The following is a 21,921-nucleotide window of genomic DNA, read 5'->3' as shown; positions in this document are numbered from 1 at the left end:
TGTCCCTGTGTCCCGGTCGTCATTTATATTCCCTGTGTCCCGGTCGTCATTTGTGTCCCGGTGTCCCAGTTTGTAATTTCTCTTTGAGTGTCCCGGTTGTCATTTATATTCCCTGTGTCCCGGTGTCCCGGTCGTCATTTGTGTCCCGGTGTCCCGGTCTGTAATTTCTATTCGAACAATCCCTGTGTCCCGGTCGTCATTTATATATCCCGCCTGTGCCCCCGGCGTCCCGTTGTAGTTGTGTCCCTGTGTCCCGGTCGTCATTTACATTCCCTGTGTCCCGGTCGTGATTTGTGTCCGGGTGTCCCAGTCTGTAATTACTCTTTGAGGTTCCCGGTCGTCATATATATTTCCTGTGTCCCGGTCGTCATTTATGTTCCGGTATGTAATTTCATCAGTTGACAAACATGACGTCAGTCGACAAACAACTTCATGACGCATACAGCTCAATCCTTATAATGACGTCAGTCGACAAACTTGACGTCAGTCGACACAAACACACACACACAGACAACTTGTTTTTATATAAATAGATTTATACATATTTGTACATGATATTATATATGTATATATTATATATGATTATATATATATGATATTATATATGTATATATTATATACGATATTATATATTATATATGATATTATACATATTTGTTTACATATTTGTTCATGATATTATATATGTATATATTATATATGATTATATATGTATGATATTATATATGATATTATATATGTATATATTATATATGATATTATATATCATATAATATTTTTGACTATCATATAGTCAAATATTTTATTATGATATATTATATGATATTATACATATTGATATACATATTTGATACATATATGATATTTATACATATTTGTACATGATATTATTTATGTATATATTATATATGATTATATATGTATGATATTATATATGATATTATATAATATTATATATGTATATATTATATATGATATTGTATATTATATATGATATTATACATATTTGTATACATATTTGATACATATATTAATATTTAATGTTTGATACATAATGATGTTAATTGCTGAAAGCTCGCCAGGTCAAGATTTTGTCAAACAGTTCGTGGTAACGAACTGTAGTAAGGAGCGACCCGGCTCATAGTAACCAAAATTCTAAAAAACGGAATTTTGATACCAATAGCTACATCAAAAGTATCACATTTTAATGCTGATTTTCAATATATAACTTTCATCAAGTTTAGCTTTACCCATCAAAAGTTACGATCCTGAGAAAGTGTGCCTTATTTTAGAAAATAGGAGAAAACATCACCTAAAAGTCATAGAATTTTAACGAAAATCATATTATCACATTCAGTGTATCAGAGAACCCTACTGTGGAAGTTTCAAGCTCCTATCTACAAAAATGTGGAATTTTGAATTCTTTGCCTGAAGGCAGATCACGGATGCGTGTTTATTTGTTTTCTTTTCTTTTTTTCCCAGGGGTGATCGTATCGACCCAGTAGTCCTGCAATATTGCGAGAGGGCTTATTCTAACGGAAATGAAAAGTTCTAGTGCCCCTTTTAAGAGGCCAAACGAATTGGAGGGCACTTTGGCCTCCTCCCACGCCAATTATTTTCCCAAAGTCACCAGATAAAAATTCTAGAGATATCCATTTTATTCAGCATAGTCTAAAAACCTTATAACTATGTCTTTGGGGACGACTTACACCCCACAATCTCCGTAGGAGGGGCTACATGTTACAAACTTTGATTAGTGCTTATATAGTAATGGTTGTTGGGAAGTTTACAGACATTTTCAGGGGGAATTTTTTGGTTGAGGGGGGCGAGTTGGTGAGAAGAGGGAGATATGCTGGGGGAACTTTTCCATGGATGAATTTGTCATGGGGGAAGAAAATTTCCTTGAAGGGAGCGCAGGATTTTCTAGCATTATTAAAAAAAAATGAAAAAATAAATATGAAGAAGTTTTGGATTGGGGAAAGTAAGGAGCAGCATTAAAACCTAAAACGAACAGAAATTATTACGCATATGAGGGGTTCACCTCCTCCTTATACCTTGTTCTTTACGCTAAAGTATTATTAGTAATTTCAACTATTTATTCTATGGCGATTCAGGCTATATATCTTTGTGATTCAGCGGTCATTCTTAAGGAGCTGGGACAAAATTGAAGTTTTATTGTAAAGAGCGAGGTACTGGCGAGGGGGTAAACCCCCTCATATACGTAATAAAAAAAATTCGAATATAGAAGTTCGTTCCTTAAGCTAATTCGTAAGTTACGTATATCTTTTGCTAATAAAAACGTTCGTAAAAAATAAAAAGTTCTAGTTGCCTTTTTAAGCAACCAAAAAATTGAGGGGGCAACCAGGGCTCCTTCCTTGCTCCCTTTTTTCTCAAAATCATTCGATCAAAACTATGAGAAAGCCATTTAGCCAAAAAAAAATAATATGCAAATTTCATTTTAATTATTCATCTGCGGAGAGCCAAAACCAAAACATGCATTAATTAAAAACGTTCAGAAATTACAGAAAGAAAGTTTTTTTTAACTGAAAGTAAGGAGCGACATTAAAACTTAAAACGAAAAGAAATTACTTCGTATATGAAAGGGACTGCTCCCTCCTCAACGCCCCGCTATTTACGCTAAAGTTTGACACTTTCTCTCAACTCTAATTTTTAAATTAAATAAAAAAAACTAATTTTTTTAGCTGAAAGTAAGGAGCGACATTAAAACTTAAAACGAACAGAAATTACTCCGTATATGAAATGAGTTGTCCCCTCCGCAATCCCTCGCTCTTTACGCTAAAGCTTTAAATTGTTTTAAAAAGTAGAATTGTGGCAAAGAGTCAAACTTTAGCGTAAAGAGCGAGGGATTGCGGAGGGGACAACTCATTTCATATACGGAGTAATTTCTGTTCGTTTTAAGTTTTAATGTAGCTCCTTACTTTCAGCTAAAAAAATTAGTTTTTTTATTTAATTTCTGAACGTTTTTGAATTAATGCATGAAAAGTTTTGGCTCTCCGCACATAAATTATTAAAATGAAATTTGTATATTAATTCTTTTTTTGGCTAAATGGCTTTCTATTAGTTTTGATCAGACGATTTTGAGAAATAAGGGGTGGAGAAGGAGGCTTAGTTGCCCTCCAATTTTTCGGTTACTTAAAAAGGCAACTAGAACTTTTAATTTTTAACGAACGTTTTTATTAGTAAAAAATATACGTAACTTAAGAATTAACTTACGTAACAAACTTTCATAACCTTATATTTTTATTATGTATACGAGGGGATTTGTACCCTCGTTAATACCTCACTCTTTACACTAAATCGTAAGTTTTGTCCCAATTCTTTAAGAATGACCCCTGAATCAGAAAGGCCGTAGAATAAATAGTTGAAATTACTAAAAAATACTTTAGCATAAAGAGCAAGGTATTTATCTCCTCCTAAATACCTCGCTCTTTATGCTAAAGTATTTTTAGAACCCCTCATATGCGTAATAATCTCTGTTCGTTTTAAGTTTCAATGCTACTTCTTCCTTTCATTTGAAAAAACGTTTTCATGTTTATTTTTCATTGTTTTCTTATAGTAATGCTAGAGAATCCTGCGCCCTTGTCATTGAATTTTTCTTCCCCCATGACAGATTCCTCCAAGGAAAGATCCTCCAACATAGCCCCCTCTCCTCAGCCCCACCCCCAAACAAAATAAAATCCCCCTGAAAACGTTTGTACACTTCCCAATAACCATTACTATATGTAAACAATGGTCAAAGTTTGTAACTTGCAGCCCCTCCCCCAGGGATTGCGGGGGAGTAAATCATCCCCAAAGACATAGTTATTATGGTTTTCGACTATGCTGAACATAATGGCTATCTCAAAATTTTGATCCGTTGACTTTGGGAAAAAAATGAGCGTGGGAGGGGGCCTAGATGCCCTCCAATTTTTTTGGTCACTTAAAAAGGGCACTAGAACTTTTCATTTCCGTTATAATGAGCCATCTTGCGACATTCTAGGACCACTTGGTCGATACGATGACCCCTGGGGAAAAGAAAAAAAAACAGAAAAAAAAAACAAACAAATAAACACGCACCTGTGATTTGTCTTCTGGCAAAAAATACAAAATTCCACATTTTTGTAGATAGGAGCTTGAAACTTCTACAGTATGGTTCTCTGATACGCTGAATCTGATGGTGTCATTTTCGTTAAGATCCTACGACTTTTAGGGGGTGTTTCCCCCTATTTTCCTAAATAAGGCAAATTTTCTTAGGCTCGTAACTTTTGATGGGTAAGACTAAACTTGATGAAACTTATATATTTAAAATCAGCATTAAAATGCGATTCTTTTGATGTAGCTATTGATATCAAAATTCAATTTTTTAGAGTTTTGGTTACTATTGAGCCGGGTCGCTCCTTACTACAGTTCGTTACCACGAACTGTTTGAACAGTAAAAAACTGTTTTAATACTATCTGGTTTTGGCTCTCCGCAGATGAATAATTGAAACGAAATTTGCATATTTATTTTTTTGGGCTAAATGGCTTTCTCATAGTTTTGATCGAATGATTTTGATTAAAAATGGAGCGGGGGAGGATGCCTAGTTGCCCCCTCAATTTTTAGGCTACTTAAAAAGGCAACTAGAACTTATAATTTTTACGAACGTTTTTATTAGTAAAAGATATACGTAACTTACGAATTAGCTTACGCAAAATTTAATGCTTTGACACTTCTGTTTGTTTCGGGTTTTGTTTATACTTCAAAAGCAAAATATTTTTGTTCGTGTTTGATTAGACTATTCAATTTAAGCTTTCTTTGTTTTAATATTTATATATTAATTTATATTAGCACCTATTGTACGTTTTTGCTAGGATTGTTTATTTGATTTCAGTTTGTTTTGGGTTTGATTTATTCTTTAATAGTAATTTCTGGTTGTTTTGAGTTTTAGGCATTGTAGGTTTATATCTCTTCTCATCTTAAGTTTAATTTTCTTAAAAAACTTCGTTTTGGAATTTTTTTTTTTAATTAATACATGACAGCATTCAGTCTTCAGTTACTTAATTCCTCAAGTGGGATGGAAAAGCACTGCTTCATGGGCGCCAATAAGCTAAATTTTATAGGGGTCTTACCTGGTCTAATCGGCACTTCCAATGCTGTATAATAGAAATATCAAAGCAAAATTACAAAGATATAATGCAACATCATTCAGCCAGGGCGGCTGCCCCCCCCTCTTTTGGATGCCCATGCATCGTTTCATACCTGAACACCAAACCCCCTGGGTATACATACATACTTATATATCCTATATATATATATATATATATATATATATATATATATATATATTCCTATCTTCATCTTTAAAGGCTCAACATTTAAATCAGCAATGCATGTTTTTTCCAAAAAAATTGGTTGTTTGCTTCAAGATATAATCAAGCCTGTTCAAACAAATATTTTAATGACGGAACATAATCATGTTCAAAGCAAAAATGCGACAAAGGCGACTAATGAAAATTGGATATGTTTGGCAATTCCTTACATTGGTAACCCTAATAACAAACCTATCATCACTATGGAGACATATCAGACATCAAAATGAGGCTCATAAACAAAAAAACTATATATGATTAATAATTGTCCCAAGTTCTGTAAAAAATGCCATGGTAACCCTGAGCTTATACCATTAATTATGAAAAGTTCAAGTCGGTCTTTGCTTTCTAGATGTACATAATTAATCTTCTACTTTTCTTTTTGAAATCTATTATTTACAATCTTGTCTCATAGATAATTTAAAGAAAGAAAGATAAAAGGAAAGCTGAACATTTCTCCCTTATTTATTCTATAACTTGCATGACTTGTTTTCCCTTTTTCAAAATTTTCCACGTGTTTATTTTACGTGGATTTTTAATGCTATGTAATATGATATTTGTCATGTATAAAGTCATTTCAATAACACGAATATGAGGAGGGTTAAAAATTGTTTTGAGTCAATTTTTTTTCGAGTCAACTTTTTGAGACAACTCTAAAAAATGGAATTTTGGTACCAATTGCTACATCAAAAGAATCACATTTTAATGCTGATTTTAGATATATAAATTTCATCAAGTTTAGTTTTACCCATCAAAAGTTACGAGCCTGAGAAAATTTGCCTTATTTTAGAAAATAGGGGGAAACACCCCCTAAAAGTCATAGAATCTTAACGAAAATCACACAATCAGATTCAGCATATCAGAGAACCTTCTTGTAGAAGTTTCAAGCTCCTATCTACAAAAATGTGGAATTTTGTATTTTTTGCCAGAAGGCAGATTACGATGCGTGTTTATTAGTTTGTTTGTTTTTTTGCTGTTTTTTTTTTCCCAGGGGGGTGATCGTATCGACCAAGTGGTCCTAGAATGTTGCGAAAGGCTCATTCTAACGGAAATGAAAAGTTCTAGTGCCCTTTTTAAGTGACCAAAAAATTGGAGGGCACCTAGGCCCCACGCTAATTATTTTCCCAAAGTCAACGGATCAAAATTCTGACATAACCATTTTTATTCATCGTAGTCGAAAAACCTTATAACTATGTCTTTGGGGACAACTTACTCCCCCACAGTCCCTGTGGGAGGGGCTACAAGTTACAAACTTTGACCAGTGCTTACATATAGTAATGGTTATTGGGAAGTGTACAGACGTTTTCAGGGGGATTCTTTGGTTGGGGGAAGGGGTTGAGAAGAGGGTGATATGTTGGTGGAACTTTCCATCGAGGAATATGTCATGGGGGACGAAAATTTCCATGAAGGGAGAGCAGGATTTTCTAGCATTATTTAAAAAAAAACTATGAAAAAATAAATATGAAAAGGTTTTTTCAACTGGAAGTAAGGAGCAGCATTAAAACTTAAAACGAACAGAAATTATTACCCATATGAGGAGCTCACCTCCTCCTAATACCTCGCTCTTTGCGCTAAAGTATTTTTAGTAATTTCAACTATTTATTCTACGGCGTTTGTGATTCAGGGGTCATACTTAATGAATTGAGACAAAATTTAAGCTTTAGTGTAAATACCGAGGTACTGACGAGGGGGTGAACCCCCTCATATACGTAATAAAAACATGAGAATTTAAAAGTTCGTTACGTAAGCTAATTTATAAGTTATGTATATCTTTTACTAATAAAAAAAATTCGTAAAAAATTAAAAGTTCTAGTTGCCTTTTTAAGTAACCAAAAAATCGGCGGGCAATTAGGCTTCCTCCCCCGCTCCTTTTTCCCAAATTAATTTGATCAAAACTATGAGAAAGCCATTTAGCTAAAAAAAAAAAAAAAAAAAAAAAAAAAAAAAAAAAAAAAAAAAAAAAAAAAAAAAAAAAAAATGCACATTTCGTTTTAACTATTCCTCTGCAGAGAGCCAAAATCAAAACATGCATTGATTCAAAAACGTTTAGAAATTAAATAAAAAAAATAAGCTTTTTTAACTGAAAGTAAGGAGCGACATTAAAACTTAAACGAACAGAAATTGCTTCGTATGTGAAAGGGGCTTCTTCCTCATCAACGCCCCGCTCTTTGCGCTAAGGTTTTTTACTGTCTTAAAAAGTAGAATTAAGGGAAAGAGCCAAACTTTAGCGTGAAGAGCGGGGCGTTGATGAGGAAGCAGCCCCTTTCATATACGAAGTAATTTCTGTTCGTTTTAAGGTTTAACGTCGCTCCTTACTTTCAGTTAAAAAAAACTTGTTTTTGTTTTTTATTTAATTTTACAAGAAAAGACACTTACGTCTACGAGTTACGTTGTTGCAACGGCTACACTTCTGAGCTCTGAGACTGAGCTATTTAACTGAACAGATTTATATCTATCGGTTATTTAAACAGCTTTATATCATACTGTGAGACTGAGCTATTAGTCTCTGTTTTAGGAACAGTTCCTTACATTAAACTATTTAGCGTAATAAAAATAATAACAATCGTTAGCCCCAAAACATGACTCACAGTTGTAGACATGATTTACGGTTTATAGACTTTCTCTACATAGAAAAAGCCTGGCCTGGCTTTCCATGGGTATTGATGGTATTTAACAATATTTTTAACTGAAGCTACATACATAAAGCTGGCCATTTACCTAGTCACCACTATATATTTTTTTGCTGTTGGCTTTTACTCCTCCAGTACCAACTAATCAGATAGTTTAAAATTTAGATCATCTTTTGCAAGATTAAAACTTGTTAACCTAGGCTGATATACCTACATGGTTATGTAGGTAAATCATAACCTACTTTTAACTGAACAGATTAATGTAGCTGTTCAGTTGTTCCTGATACATATATATATATATATATATATATATATATATATATATATATATATATATATATATATATATATATATATATATATATATCATAACCTGATATATTTATTGATATCAACAATGATAACAACAATGTTATCATTTAACTGAACAGAATTATATTTATCGGTATTTTATCTATCATACTATATAAACATCATACTATATAACTATCGGTTATTATCTATCACACTTTTCAAGAATATGCTTTAAGAGAAAGTTTTTTATTTATTTTTTATAGAAAACGAGAAAGAAAAAAATTGATTGTTTGATACATGAAATTGTATTTCTAGCAATTTGTAGGTTTAAATGTAAAGGAACCGCATCGTTAACTAGTTTTAAACTTGCAAAAGATGATCTAAATTTTAAGCCATCTGATTATTTGGTATTGGAGGAGTAAAAGCCATCAGATAAAAATATCTAGTGGTGACTAGGTAAATCAGCCTAGCTATAAGAACTCTATAAGCAGCCTCAGAGAAGACTCTAGAGCAATGTTTTTCAAGCAATATTTGGTCATGCCCAACCTAGGCATATCCAAAATCCTGACCCCTCTCCTCAGGATTTCCTGTATATTCACCTGAAGAAACCTTAAAAGGCAGTTTGCTTGGTATTTTTCGGGTCGTCCTCTAGGAACATTTATGCTAATGAAAAATATCGTCTGTTTAAAATATCTTTTATACAATTCATAACATCAGTGCAATATTATCATGTATCTTTTCTGCTCTTTAGATACATATGAATGTGATGTCATTCACATGATTTTTTCTCAAAATTAAGGCTCTAAAGTTTAGCCAGCCAAAGGATGCCTGTAACCCACCAAAATATTGCCATGCCCCATCGGTGAGGTCCGGATTATACGTTGGGAATTTAGGTTCTAGAGGCTGTCTCAATTTGACGGAACCGCTTGGGTAATTAGTTTGAAAGTTACAGAAGATGCTTAAACTTCTAAACCATTTCGCTAGTAGTTTAGCATAACATTGCAGTTGTCTAGGGTTAGTTGCGCAAAATTGACCATGCCACCACAGATACTAGGCCAAACTACCAAAGAATGAAAATCCTGAATTGCCACTAACCACACCTACGCATGATACTTCAAAAAGGAAGTATAGATTCTGCCAAATTATTTATTTATTTATCAGTTATCTATTACATAAGTAGATTCGAAGATGAGCAGGATAAACTTGTGATTCTAAGTAAATCCCAATGCGAAAATTATAAATGTCTAAACAAGATGTCACCTAACAGAAACCGTAGGCCAATATTTCACCGGGAAGAAATTATTTGTTTCAACTTCTAAACTTGCATGTGCTTGTACATTGTTGTTATCAATGTTTTATTTTTGATAAACATAAATTTTTTATTTTCGCCGTAAATACACTTCTATTCATGTTGAAACCTTCATATAAAAACCTGACTACTTTCAACTAAGCCTTTTATAGAACCTTTGCCCCACTATTAAAATATATATTCCACTTTTGTACCAGCTACTACAGTTATTTCTTATATTCAGGAACAAATGCATCACCTTTTTTCTTCTATTTCTGCCCTACCTCATTAGAAAAATTGATTTTATGCACTCACATATTTCCATTTTATCTTCCCTTATTCCTCAAGAGCTCACATTTTAAGGAGAATTTCCTCAAAACATTTCACAGGACTAACAGTACCTGTCTGTTCTATCTTTTAGAAACTGTTTTGTCATTAGGATATGAACAAATAGCAACATTTGATTAGTTTAGTCCTTAATTGAAAATCTTCATTTAAAGTAAAAAACTGCAGAAAAAAATAAAGAAAAATAATTTACAAAACTGGTAATTTTTATAATTTGATAATTATTCAAATTTAATTTTATTATTATTATACATTTTTTTTATTATTATTATAATGTTACTTGCACAAAGTATATATCTAGAATTATCGCAAAATATAAGTGGATTTTTTTTCCTTTTTTCTTGTATGATTCATATTACGTTATATTATGCCTTCTGAATTCCTGCAGCCTTGAAAAAGTAATCTCATCTTCCGCACGACAGCGCACAAAACACAAACAAAGATTTTGCGTATTTTGACATTTTATTGCTAATTTATGTCTGTTGGAGGGTGGGGGGATCTTCAGTATTTTCTTCGGAAGATTTCTCTAATTCCTCATCTATTAGAATGATTCAATGAATATAGTTTTTATCGTTCATACTTCTAACGTCCTCGTCAATTACCGAAAGTTTCAATTTTCAGAAACATATTCAGCTTCTTTCTACCTATCTTAATAGATTTTTTTCTTACGCATTGTATCTCTTTTTTTGTAAAACTTAAATGCACAACCCGCCCGTTCAGATTAAAAACAAAATTTATCCATTGGCTCAGTCTGTTTTAATTACCTTATTTAGTTGTCAGGACCTGAGTTTATTACGAATGTGTTATTTTTGCTTACTGTAATATTTATATTAATAACACTGTTATATTACTATTGCAATATTACACTACTAATAGTACTTAATGTAATATTACACTGTAATATTTAAGTAAAAAAAAAAATTCCAGGCTTACCTTAGCTGATTTCCTAAGCTTGTGCATATCTTAAACAAATTTTCGTGAATTTATGCTCGTTCAAGAGTCTTCAGCTGTTTCTTAGGGGAATTTTTGTCCCTTATCTACGGGAATGACTAAATCAATAATGTTTTAACTTTAACATTTCGAATGTTATCATCAATTACCAAAAGCATTCAATTTTTGGGACCAAACGCGCCCCCTTTCTACCTCTGCCCTATCTCATTAGAAAAATTGATTTCAAAGACTCATGTAGTTCCGTCTTACCTTCCCTTTTCCTCACGAGCTCCCCTTTTCAGGAAAATTTTTGTTCAAAACCTTTTCTTAGCTAACAGTACCGTTTCGGTTGTTTCTCTTGTAAATCGTTGATCTAAAACAAACAAGGACTATTTCTTGAAATCCTTTTGAGCCTTTACAAAGTGCTACAAGGCAGGGAGTAAGCGATAAAAGGGGGAATTTAGTTCCGAAATGAGATAAAAACAGCGAGGAAGGATTTAGATGAGTGGCAAAGTCAAACTGAGGTCAAGTGAGGCTAGAATTGTTCTGTCAAAATAAAAAGAATATATGTCAACAGGGAAATGGATATTGACGTGAATTAACTGTGTACCCTAAATTCTTCAGTACTGCCTATTACAACCAAAATTTATTTATCCAGATAATGCGTAGGAATGTATATGTGGAAGGACATATTTTAAAACGGAAAAAAACTGACAAATTATTATTTTAAATACAGAAGATTATCGTAAAAGCTATAAGAATTTTGAGGGGGGGCTCAGGTCTTGATGGTCACCTCCACCTTCTCTATATACGTGTTTCATTAAGTACTTTAGCATTAACATTCCTAATTGTAACCAAGAGAGTTCAGGGACTAAGGTCGTATCGATTTTCGCTTGATCGAGGTATTGACGAGGGGGCGAACCCCCTCATATACGTAATAAAAACAGACAAATATAGAAGCTCATTAAGCAAGTTAATTCGTAAGTTACGTCTATTTATTACTAACAAAAATGTTCGTAAAAAGTTCCATTTTTAAGTACCCAAAAATTGGAGGACAACTAGGCCTCCTCCCCCATCCCTTTGTTTTATTTAAAATCGTCCGATCAAAACTATGAGAAAGCTATTTAGCAAAAAAGAAATTAATGTGCAAATTTTGTTTTATTTATTCATGTGTGGTGAGCCAAAATCAAAACATGTATTAATTCAAAAACGTTCAGAAACTAAATAAAAAAACAATTTTTTTAACCGCAAGTAAGGAGCGGCATTGAAACTCGAAGCGAACAGAAATTGATCCGTATATGAAAGGGTCCTCCTCAACGCTTTGCTCTTTACGCTAACGTTTTTTATTGTTTCAAAAAGTAAAGTTGTGACACAAAATTAAACTTTAGCGTAAAGAGCGAGGCGTTAAGGAGGGGCAACCCCTTTTATATACGGAAAAATTTCTGCTCGTTTTAAGTTTTAATGTCGCTCCTTACTTACAGTTAAAAAACTTGTTTTTTATTTAATTATTAGGAAAAACGGTGTTTGCAGTGAATATGTTAAAAGTAGAATAGCCAAGGCCCAGGGTGTTTTTTTTACAGTGGCTAACGGTTCGGAAAAATAGAAGATAAGTCTGCGAACCAATATTAGAATATTGGAAGCTACTGTGGTGACAATGATCAAATATAGTTTTCGAGCATGGGCGTTCCGAAAAGCGGAGGAAAGTTTGCTATTTGTTTTCAGGCGAAATTGTCTACGGATTGTTTTGGGTACCCGACTGATTGACCGTATTTCATGCAGTAGGCTATACAGGAATTGTGATTCAATCCCGCTTTCTAGGGCTATAATAAAAGAAAAGTTGAGATGGTTAGGGCACGTTCTGCAATTGAGGGATGATAGATTGTCAAAAATTGTCCTGTCCTTTTCGGCCAACCGTCTAGGGCTAAAAAAAATCCGGTCGTCCTCGGGTGGGGTGGGAATATGTCGCAAGAATGGATTTAAGGGAAATGGGAAATCCCTGAGAGGGTGTAAAGAGGGTGGCTTTGAATAGATTGGAACGGATGAGGAGCGTGCGTCCTAGCATTAAATCAAACATAAAGAGGCTCTACTGCCTTGTGAGTAAGCAGAACCACGTCACGGCCTTTCTTGCAGGTCTTGTAAATATACTTTTCAGTCAATGGACCTATAATGTAAAATTAAGATCTGCGGAAGGCTGTAGGCTATTTCCAAAAAAACTTTTTAACTTACAACTCCTAATTGCACTTACGAAAAATCTAATATTTTGGGATAGCTTTAGGATTACTGGACCCTTTAAATGCCTACGCTGGGTTGCCAATTCATGAAATTGTATGGAAGGCGAGGATTTTCTTTTCGCTTTTTCTAGCGAAAACACAAAAAAATAAAAATTTAAGAGTGGCTGCGTTGTTCTTTTTTCGATTTTTAAAATGAAAATATGTAAAAAGAGTATTTTAAGAATATAGGTTTTTGGAATTGTTCCAGATAAATTCTGACCTGTTAGATTTTGCTTTTTAAGTTATTTTAAGGTTTGAAATTAGTTTTTACCCCCTTTAGACAGAAAACAGTTGTTTCAATGGATGACTATGATTCATAATACAGGCTGTTTGGAATTCAAGTGTAGACGGAAGAAAATGCAGATTGTGAAAGAAACACAGTCTTTGGGATTAACCGTTCCTACGTGATCATGCATATTAAGTTTGTGTCCGCCTTACGTTATGCAGTTTTCCTCCTTCGAAAATTATAGACAATAAGTAGTACCTTGTATTTTCATCCTGTTTTAAGAGGAAGTAGACTAAGCTATGCGGAAATTGCTCAAATTTCTGTCCTTTGTTTAGCTGTATTTTCCTGGACATCCTTTTTAAGGGTCATGATTTTATTGGTATAGAGTAGACAAAGCCAAAATTAAACTCGAAACAGGGATAATAAAAACTTCTTAGGGCCTTTACGCTAAAGTTTGGCTTTATGTCCTGATTCTTTAAGAACGACTCCTGAAACACAAGGGCCGTTTAATTAGAAAAATAAGACGTTTTTTTACTGAAAAACCTTAGCGTGAAGAGTGTGGTATTGAGGAGGGGAAAACCCCCCTTGTATATGTAATAATTTCTGTTCGTTATTAGTCTCGATGTTGCTCCTTAATTACAGTTGGAAAAAACTCGTGTTCTGTTTAATTAAGGAATGAACGGGGCCACTAGGTCGTTATTGTCAAGGAACTGCTATTTTTCCTGCGGATACCCAATCGCAGCCTGTGTTTGTCGTGATTTTTGTTCCCCAGGTTTTTCACAATTTTTTTCAAGGATTGTTCTTTAAAGGAGTGGGGGAATTCCTCAAATGATATTGGGTTGTAGAATCAAAATTAGCACCATTCAGTTGTGTACCTGGCTGGGCAGCTTCTTCCCGGCGCGCATGTGCTAGACCTTGCGACACCCCAGTAAATCCAAAACATGAAGTAAGTATGATTTTTGCATGTTTTACTTCAAAATCGGTGGCAGCAATTCTAAAGGCTTTATGTCGTATGATGTAAGTACTGCTGGAGAGCAAAAAAAAAGACAAAAATTCATTACGGTTATTTTTACTGAAGTTAACGAGAGTTGAAAAAGACAAAAAAAAAAAACAAAAAAAAGACAAAAATTCATTACGGTTATTTTTACTGAAGTTAACGAAGAGTTGAATATACTTGTTTTTTTGCCTCCAAGATGCTTTAAATTTTATTTGAGTTGAAATGCGCCAACTCTTAATTGTTTCTACAAACGATAAAAAAAAGTATTAAGTATATTTTGGAAAAACAAAGTAACTTCTAAGCGTCGTGAGCACTAAATAAAACACTGTAAAGCAGTCGATAACGTTGCTAAGCTTAACCGTCAGGGGTATCAAAATCAAGCTCACATAGAATTTTACATGACGCCTTTTGGATTGCCGTGGTCGAATTATACAATACACAGCTTTAAAATCTGTTCCACACAATCCAAATTGTCCTAATCATACAATGATGCAATTATATCATCTGTTCGATGTTTGTGTTACATGTTCGTCACTGAATAATTAATTTGCTATGCTGTCTTGGTGAGAAAAAAGTCGTAAGCGCAAAAATTAATTATTTTGGACTATTTCCCTCTTCATGCTGTCCATCCCATTTGTGATATTTATTCACAAATATCAAACATTCACGCTCGTTGCTAAGATAAAAAAAAAGACGGATTCAAAACTTGTATTGTGCATGGCCTTTTTGGAAAGATGATTAAAATTCAAGAATAAAACGGAAAAACAGTTTGAAGGTTTTTTGAGTACGTGCCTGGACGGTATTTACAATTAAACATATTTAGAAGCTCCTCTTTGTCATGGATTTTAAGCCTGGCCTATTTCTTTAGTATCAGTATTTTGCACGTATGGTTTTCTTTCTTGAGAAGGCAGGTAACACGATCACACCTTCCCCCTTTTCTAACTCCCATCACAAACATTTTTGAGCTGTTTTTTTCTCACACAGGGTGTACGCTTCGATCCTGACATACCACAAACTATTCGCCTAGAATTTGCGAAGAGCAACACTAAGGTCAGCAAGCCCAAACAACAAGCTTCACCTCCCGCAGCTGCGCACCCTGCACTCGTTCACCCCCTCACAGGCCGTGAGTAGCACTTTACTTACAATTCTTAACTTGGATGTTTTCTAGTTTCAGACTTTAGCTATATATTTGTTAGTTTTTACTCACCAGAGCTGCTTCCTGTAGTGATTCCTGTATTGTGATTCCTGTGATTCCTTCCTTGATTCCTGTAGTGAGGGTCATAAGGGTTTTTAACCCAAGAAAGCTTATGCAAATAAAATCGGATAGTTGATTTTACGTTCTCTTAGTTCACGTTTAATACAACTAAGCCCTTTAAATCCTTCATTAGTCTCCATTTTAATAGAAATAATTTGATTTAAAAAACAAAACAAAAAAACCTTCCTATCCTCCAAAGTCAATAGCAAATCTGTTTCTATAATGGGTATTGCCTCAAGACTAAGATGAATAAGAAAAAAAAGCAATGTCCTATATTAGCGTTTTTGCCCTTATTTACAATGTTAACTGAAAATGAAGGATTCGATTTGCTGTTATTCGACAGTTGAGACAAGTCACCACACCAATTCAGACAGAACTTAGCTCCCCCCCCCCCTTGTCATTAAATGTCATGAATAGTGCTTTATTTAGGGTTTTCAACTTATTTGTTTTCTAGGTTCACGATTTAGTTCTATGTCTGTTTTTTGTTTAAACCTACTTATATGTCTACATCTTGTTGAGGTATAACTCTAATTCTTCACTCTTTATATGTCTATAACTCTTTACTGTTAATAACCAGAGGTGTTTTTCATTGACATTTTTGTGAGAAAATTTCTGAGCATAAAAAGAAAATGTGTTTTTCTATCGCTTGTGCAACGTTTGTGCTTAGAAATGTGTGTTCTGATCGAATCTTCCGAACAAGTTGCTTAGAAATGTAGTTGAAAGTTCAAATAAGATTTGAAAGCTTAGCTTAGAAATAAATCTATATATATATAAAAATAAGTTGTCTGTGGGTCTGTCGAGTGACGTCATGTCATCATGTCGTCATGAAGTTAGTTGTCGTCATGTTTGTTATGACAATGACGCCATTAAAGGTATTTAAGAAAATCGTTCAAAGACAAATTTTTAATTGTAAGAAGATCGTGGACGGAAAAATGTTTAATTGTAAAATGACTGAAGACCCTACAATCGCAACAGCCGAGGAAGCTGCTCGAAAGACAAATTTTTAATTGTAAGAAGATCGTGGACGGAAAAATGTTTAATTGTAAAATGACTGAAGAACCTACAATGGCAACAGCCGAGGAAGCTGCTCAAAGATTCTATGCCAAAAAACTTGCGGCTGATAGAGAAAGTAAGAAAAGAAAGTGTGCCGAGGAAAAAATAAAAAAAGGAAAAAACTGAAAAATAAAGGAGAAAAACAAAACTAAAAAAAATAAAAATAAAAAAAACTAAAAAGGTAAAAACTCCAAAAAAAAAGAAAAAAGAAAAAAAAACTAAAAAAACTAAAAAAAAAGGTAAAAACCAAAAAAAAAACTAAAAAGAAAAAAAGGGGAAAAATGCAAAAATTTATTTCATCATATACCAATTCAAAAACGAATGTGTATATACAGACCGGGACACCGGGACACAAATAACGACCGGGACACAGGGAATATTAATGACGACCGGAACACAGGGACACAACTACAACGGGGACGCCGGGGGGCACAGGGGGATATATAAATGACGACGGGGACACAGGGAATGTTCGATTAGCAATCACCATCAACAAAGCTCAAGGGCAATCATTAGAATCATGAGGTATAACTAAAAAACTAAAAAAAAGGTAAAAAACTAAAAACTTAAAAAAAAGACCAATTCAAAAACGAATGTATATACAGATCGGGACACCGGGACACAAATGACGACCGGGACACCGGGACACAGGGAATATAAATGACGACCGGGACACTCAAAGAGAAATTACAAACTGGGACACCGGGACACAAATGACGACCGGGACACAGGGAATATAAATGACGACCAGGACATAGGTATTTAAGAATATCGTTCAAAGACAAATTTTTAATTGTAAGACCAACTAGACCAACCACCACCAACTAGGTGTTGGGGTGGCGCGAAGCACCACCCCAACAGCTAGTAAGTTTATAAATAAGATTTCTAAGCTCTTTTGCTGAGCTTAGAAGATTTGGCAAAACTGGTATTAACGAAAGTCTAATATTAAGCACACAAGAATTTTTTCTATTATTTTTGTTTATTGTGGATTTTAACAATAAAATTTAATGTTTCAAGTAAATTTTCAGAATTGTACGATCCATTTCAATCAAATATCTCTTATCTGAAAACCCCTAATGAGCTCGCACATTTGGTTCTGTTAGAAAATTTCTCTGCAAATCTGTAAGAAAAAAATAACTAGAAAAGGCCACAGATTTTTTGGAGAAAACCAAGCCAATTGTGTTATAAAACGAGGAATAGTTAATTTAAAATTTTGGGATAAAATTAGCAAGAGTCTTTTATAGAATACTTCACTCGGCCTAGAAGTCTGTTTTTAAAGAAACGTAGCCACGCCCAAAATAGACTAGCCAAAACATGGATATCTTTACTATAGCCAGGGGCGTAGTTAGGATTGAATTTCAGATGATTGTTTTGCTAATTTTCTGTGAGGGGTGGGGTTGTAAATAACAAACTGCTTTTATTTAGTTGTTATGTGATCAGTTACTTCTATACAGCCAATTGTCAGATTAATCATTTTTTTTAATGATTAATAGATCAATTAAGAGTTCAGGTTGGAAGCAAAGCATTTTATTTTTCTTCTTTTCTTAAAGTTTGGAAACAAAAATCCTGCTAACAAAACCAGAACAGCCGTACGTGGGGTGGGAAGAATTCATAAGAAAAGACTTAACGAAAAGGGGAACTTGATGAGAGGGAGTAAAGAGAGCTGGACGGCAGAGGATTGTTCACAGCTGCCCTGACCTTGGATGGCTTAATGGTGTGAAGAGTTGTTAGTGGCAGTAACAGACACCCAAAAATTGTTGATAGGCTATTCATATTTCTTAAGTTAATGCACGAATCATGCTATCCTGGGTTCCCACTGATGCGATTTTACGCAACAACGGCCGTTCTCGCGTAATCCATCAACTAAGGTCTTCTAGCCTTTGGGTAGGGAAGTTCATACAGGTGTAAACATCAACTACTCCTTTATGGTGATGCATGGGTTTACATTGATAAACATTTAATATTGGTATGTGTGTGCTGGCAAGCGTGCAGCCGAATCTTTCAGAGCTAAGGGTTCACGCGGGAGGGGGTATAAGAAGAGGGTCTTCACTATAACCTGTTCGTTTACTCTACAAAGTCTATATACACGGTTTGAAAGCAAACTTAAGAGAAGTATTGCACGAGAGGAACTACTTTAAACACTTCGGAAATCGGTATACAAATGATTTCCAAGATCCATTGAATTACTTCGGAAATCGGTATACAAATGATTTCCAAGGTCCATTGAATTTAGGTCTTAAGAAACTCCCTATTCCATATTCTGCTTAAACCCGGCCATGCCATCCACAATACTGTAACCCCCGGTATCCCACTTTTCAAATTCCAGAAGACAAACATCATAAATTTCACTGGACCGTGTGTTCCGTTTAACGTTTCCAAAACCCAATTTAAATTACAACACTGACCCGAATTTCAAACAGATCTCTGGTTTACACAGGAGCTGTTAAAAAATAGAAAAAAGAGTGATGTTTTGCCATTATATGACCAAAAAGTGTAAATATAAATGGAACCAATAAGCTCTTTGAACAAACTGTCATTATATTTAAAAACCAGATAAAAAAAAACGAGCAAAATCGTATAAATAAACTTACAGAAAGACATTGCAGTAACGACGCGAATAGCTACTATAGTATATCGAACAACATCAATAACTGTTTTTTAACAGTTTTCTTTATATTTATATCAAAACTTAATAAGCTTTGCTTGTGTTTCATGTAATAGCAAACAAATTTGCTTTTTTTTAAAATATATTATAAGTATATAATATTCGTATTAAGTATATAATATAATATATAATATATTTTATATAATATATTATATAAATTATATATTATATTATTATATTATATAATATTATATAATATGTAATATTATAATATTTTATATATTAGATATATATATATATATATATAATGTAATATATAATAATATATTAAGTATATAATATAAGTGTATAATATTCGGTCTGAGTTTGTTGAACTGTTGTTAATTTTAGTAGATGTTTTGTTCTGTGGAGTTTTTTTTTTGTATTTTGAGGAGCGAGCCCATACCCAACATCCTTGTTTTGGCAGTAAGTTTAAGTTCCCTTTATTAGTCAATCAGTAAGTATTCGTTAAATGTTTTTTCATTAAATATGTTCGCCAAATACTTATTTATTGAATATTCGTTAAATATCAAATATTCTCTAAGGAGTAACTAAATGTCAAGCAGATATTGGACCCTGAATAGTTCAATTTCCACATGACCCTGATTACTTCAATATGAAATGCTTCAAGATGGATTGAAGAGTATTGGCCCCAAAATGACATTTCCGATTACCCTTTATCTTCGAAAATTAAAAGAAAAGGTCCCCACGTCCAGCAGGCTAATAAAGGTTACTTTAATGGCGTTCCATGGAAACAGGCGTCTTTCAAGCATGCCCATGAAATAGCAGGTGGATGAGGAAAAGGGGCAAGCTCCCTTCTTCAACGTTCAAGATGAGTTACCACTCCAAAGTGGTTTAAGATCCCCACATCCAGCACGCTAATAAATGTTACTTTAATGGCTTTCTATGGCAACAGGTGTCTATCAAGCATGCTCATGAAATATCAGGTGGACGAGGGAAAATGGCAAGCTCCCTTCTTCAACGTTCAAGATGACTTACTACTCCAAAGTGGTTTAAGATCCCCACATCCAGCACGCTAATAAATGTTACTTTAATGGCTTTTTATGGCAACAGGTGTCTATCAAGCATGCTCATGAAATATCAGGTGGATGAGGGAAAATGGCAAGCTCCCTTCTTCAACGTTCAAGATGAGTTACCACTCGAAAGTGGTTCAAGATCCCCACATCCAGCACGTTAATAAAGGTTACTTTAATGGCGTTCTATGGAAAGATGTGTCTTTCAAGCATGCCAAAAAAAGCTCCAATACCAAAAAACTTTCAAATACCAAAAAAACTCGAGCGCGCCAATTGTATGTTATAGTTAACAAGAATTAAAAAAGAGTGTAGTTATACTAAAAGGAAACAATTATCCAAAGCTAATGACTTCATTACTATTTTAATTTAGTTAAAATAGTTGAATGAAAGCTCAAAACTTGCTTGAAGCTATATGAAATTTCATTTTATTTCGAATCCTCTTTTCCGAGGAACAAAAGTTTATCCAACCTTTTGTCTCCTTGTTGAGAAGAGGGGCCATCTTCGTTATTAGATTAAACGCTTGTCAAATAAGAAAATAAACTATGATTAGGGAGATAAAAGCTTTTTGGTGGCTTTGTAACCAAACTTCGAACTTGTTTATCCGTGAAGGTTGAGAGAGTCTTTAGTTAAGCATAGTATTAAGTGTACATTGCGTGGGGTGAAGGAATGTGCCTAAGTGAGGAGATGGAGCTCAGGACCAGTGCCCCCAAAATTCAAAATTTTCATAAATTTCTGGGTAAATCTTTTTCAGTTTTAATCCGTTAGGGTTGAGACAGTTCGAATATGTTACTTGGGGTGAAGGAATATACCCGAGGGGGGGTGATTCTGGTCTGGGTCCTATACTTTCTTGAATTTCTGGATACTTCTTTAAAAAAAATTCGTCCTTGAGGGTTGAAAATGTTTGAATAAGCTTAGAATTATTTAAGTATTGCATAGGGTGTTCTCGGATTATTATTTAGGGAAGGGTGACATGTTACGCAAAAATTCAGTCGTAGCCAGGGTTCTTTGGGGTAACTTCTATGCCCCACATTGCATGGCCTTATGAGAATGTATAACACTTTTTTATTTATTCTCTTTTACATATTTTGTGCATTACCTTAGTCCATTCATTAGCGAATTAACTATAATATCAACCAAAAGCGAATTAATTAATAAGCCACACTGTACTCAGTGCTTTCACTATTTTAGCTGTTGAAAGTGCCTCTATTGTTAAAATCTATGTTAAAAATGACGTTTGAGCTGACGCCATTAACACCAGCCTGTTTCATGATAAAATATAACATGAAAAGTAGTAGGGTACTAGTGTACAATTACCCCTCCTGAGGAGGAAACTCTATAAAATTTTGAGAAAGCATAAAAATATTCAAAAATTATTACTTGTATTTTTTCCGCTTAATTTTACCATACCCCTCCCCCTAATGTCTTTTCCCCCCTAATTCTTCTGTTTCTAGATTTGTACGACGTGGCTTCTTTGCCATTAAATCTATTTGAGGATAAAAGTAACGCAAGGAGAAATGTACGTGTGAGAAAAGCGGAAAATAGAGTTCCGCCGTTTGAGATGATACCAAGCGTAAAGAGGGATTGGCTCACCTAACCTCTTAACCTC

At 34.1% G+C, this 21,921-nt stretch overlaps 1 protein-coding gene across 4 annotated transcripts in view; it reads left to right on the top strand.

Moving 5' to 3' along the window:
* LOC136030963 (protein couch potato-like) overlaps positions 1–21,921 on the top strand; it is a 191,778-nt gene that overhangs the window by 118,647 nt on the left and 51,210 nt on the right. For all 4 annotated transcript variants that reach the window (XR_010618401.1, XR_010618400.1, XM_065710108.1 and 1 more), the window contains exon 5: positions 15,314–15,452. Coding sequence is in view for 2 of the 4 variants with exons in the window: in XM_065710108.1 (XP_065566180.1) it covers positions 15,314–15,452 (139 nt within the window). In the remaining 2 variants the exon portion in view is untranslated. The remainder of the gene's footprint in view (positions 1–15,313; positions 15,453–21,921) is intronic.

Source organism: Artemia franciscana, chromosome 9 (assembly GCF_032884065.1).
Source record: "Artemia franciscana chromosome 9, ASM3288406v1, whole genome shotgun sequence".
In the NCBI taxonomy this organism is placed as follows: domain Eukaryota; kingdom Metazoa; phylum Arthropoda; class Branchiopoda; order Anostraca; family Artemiidae; genus Artemia; species Artemia franciscana.
The sequence above is the reverse complement of the archived record's forward strand: the minus strand, read 5'-3'. Positions and strand labels throughout refer to the sequence as shown.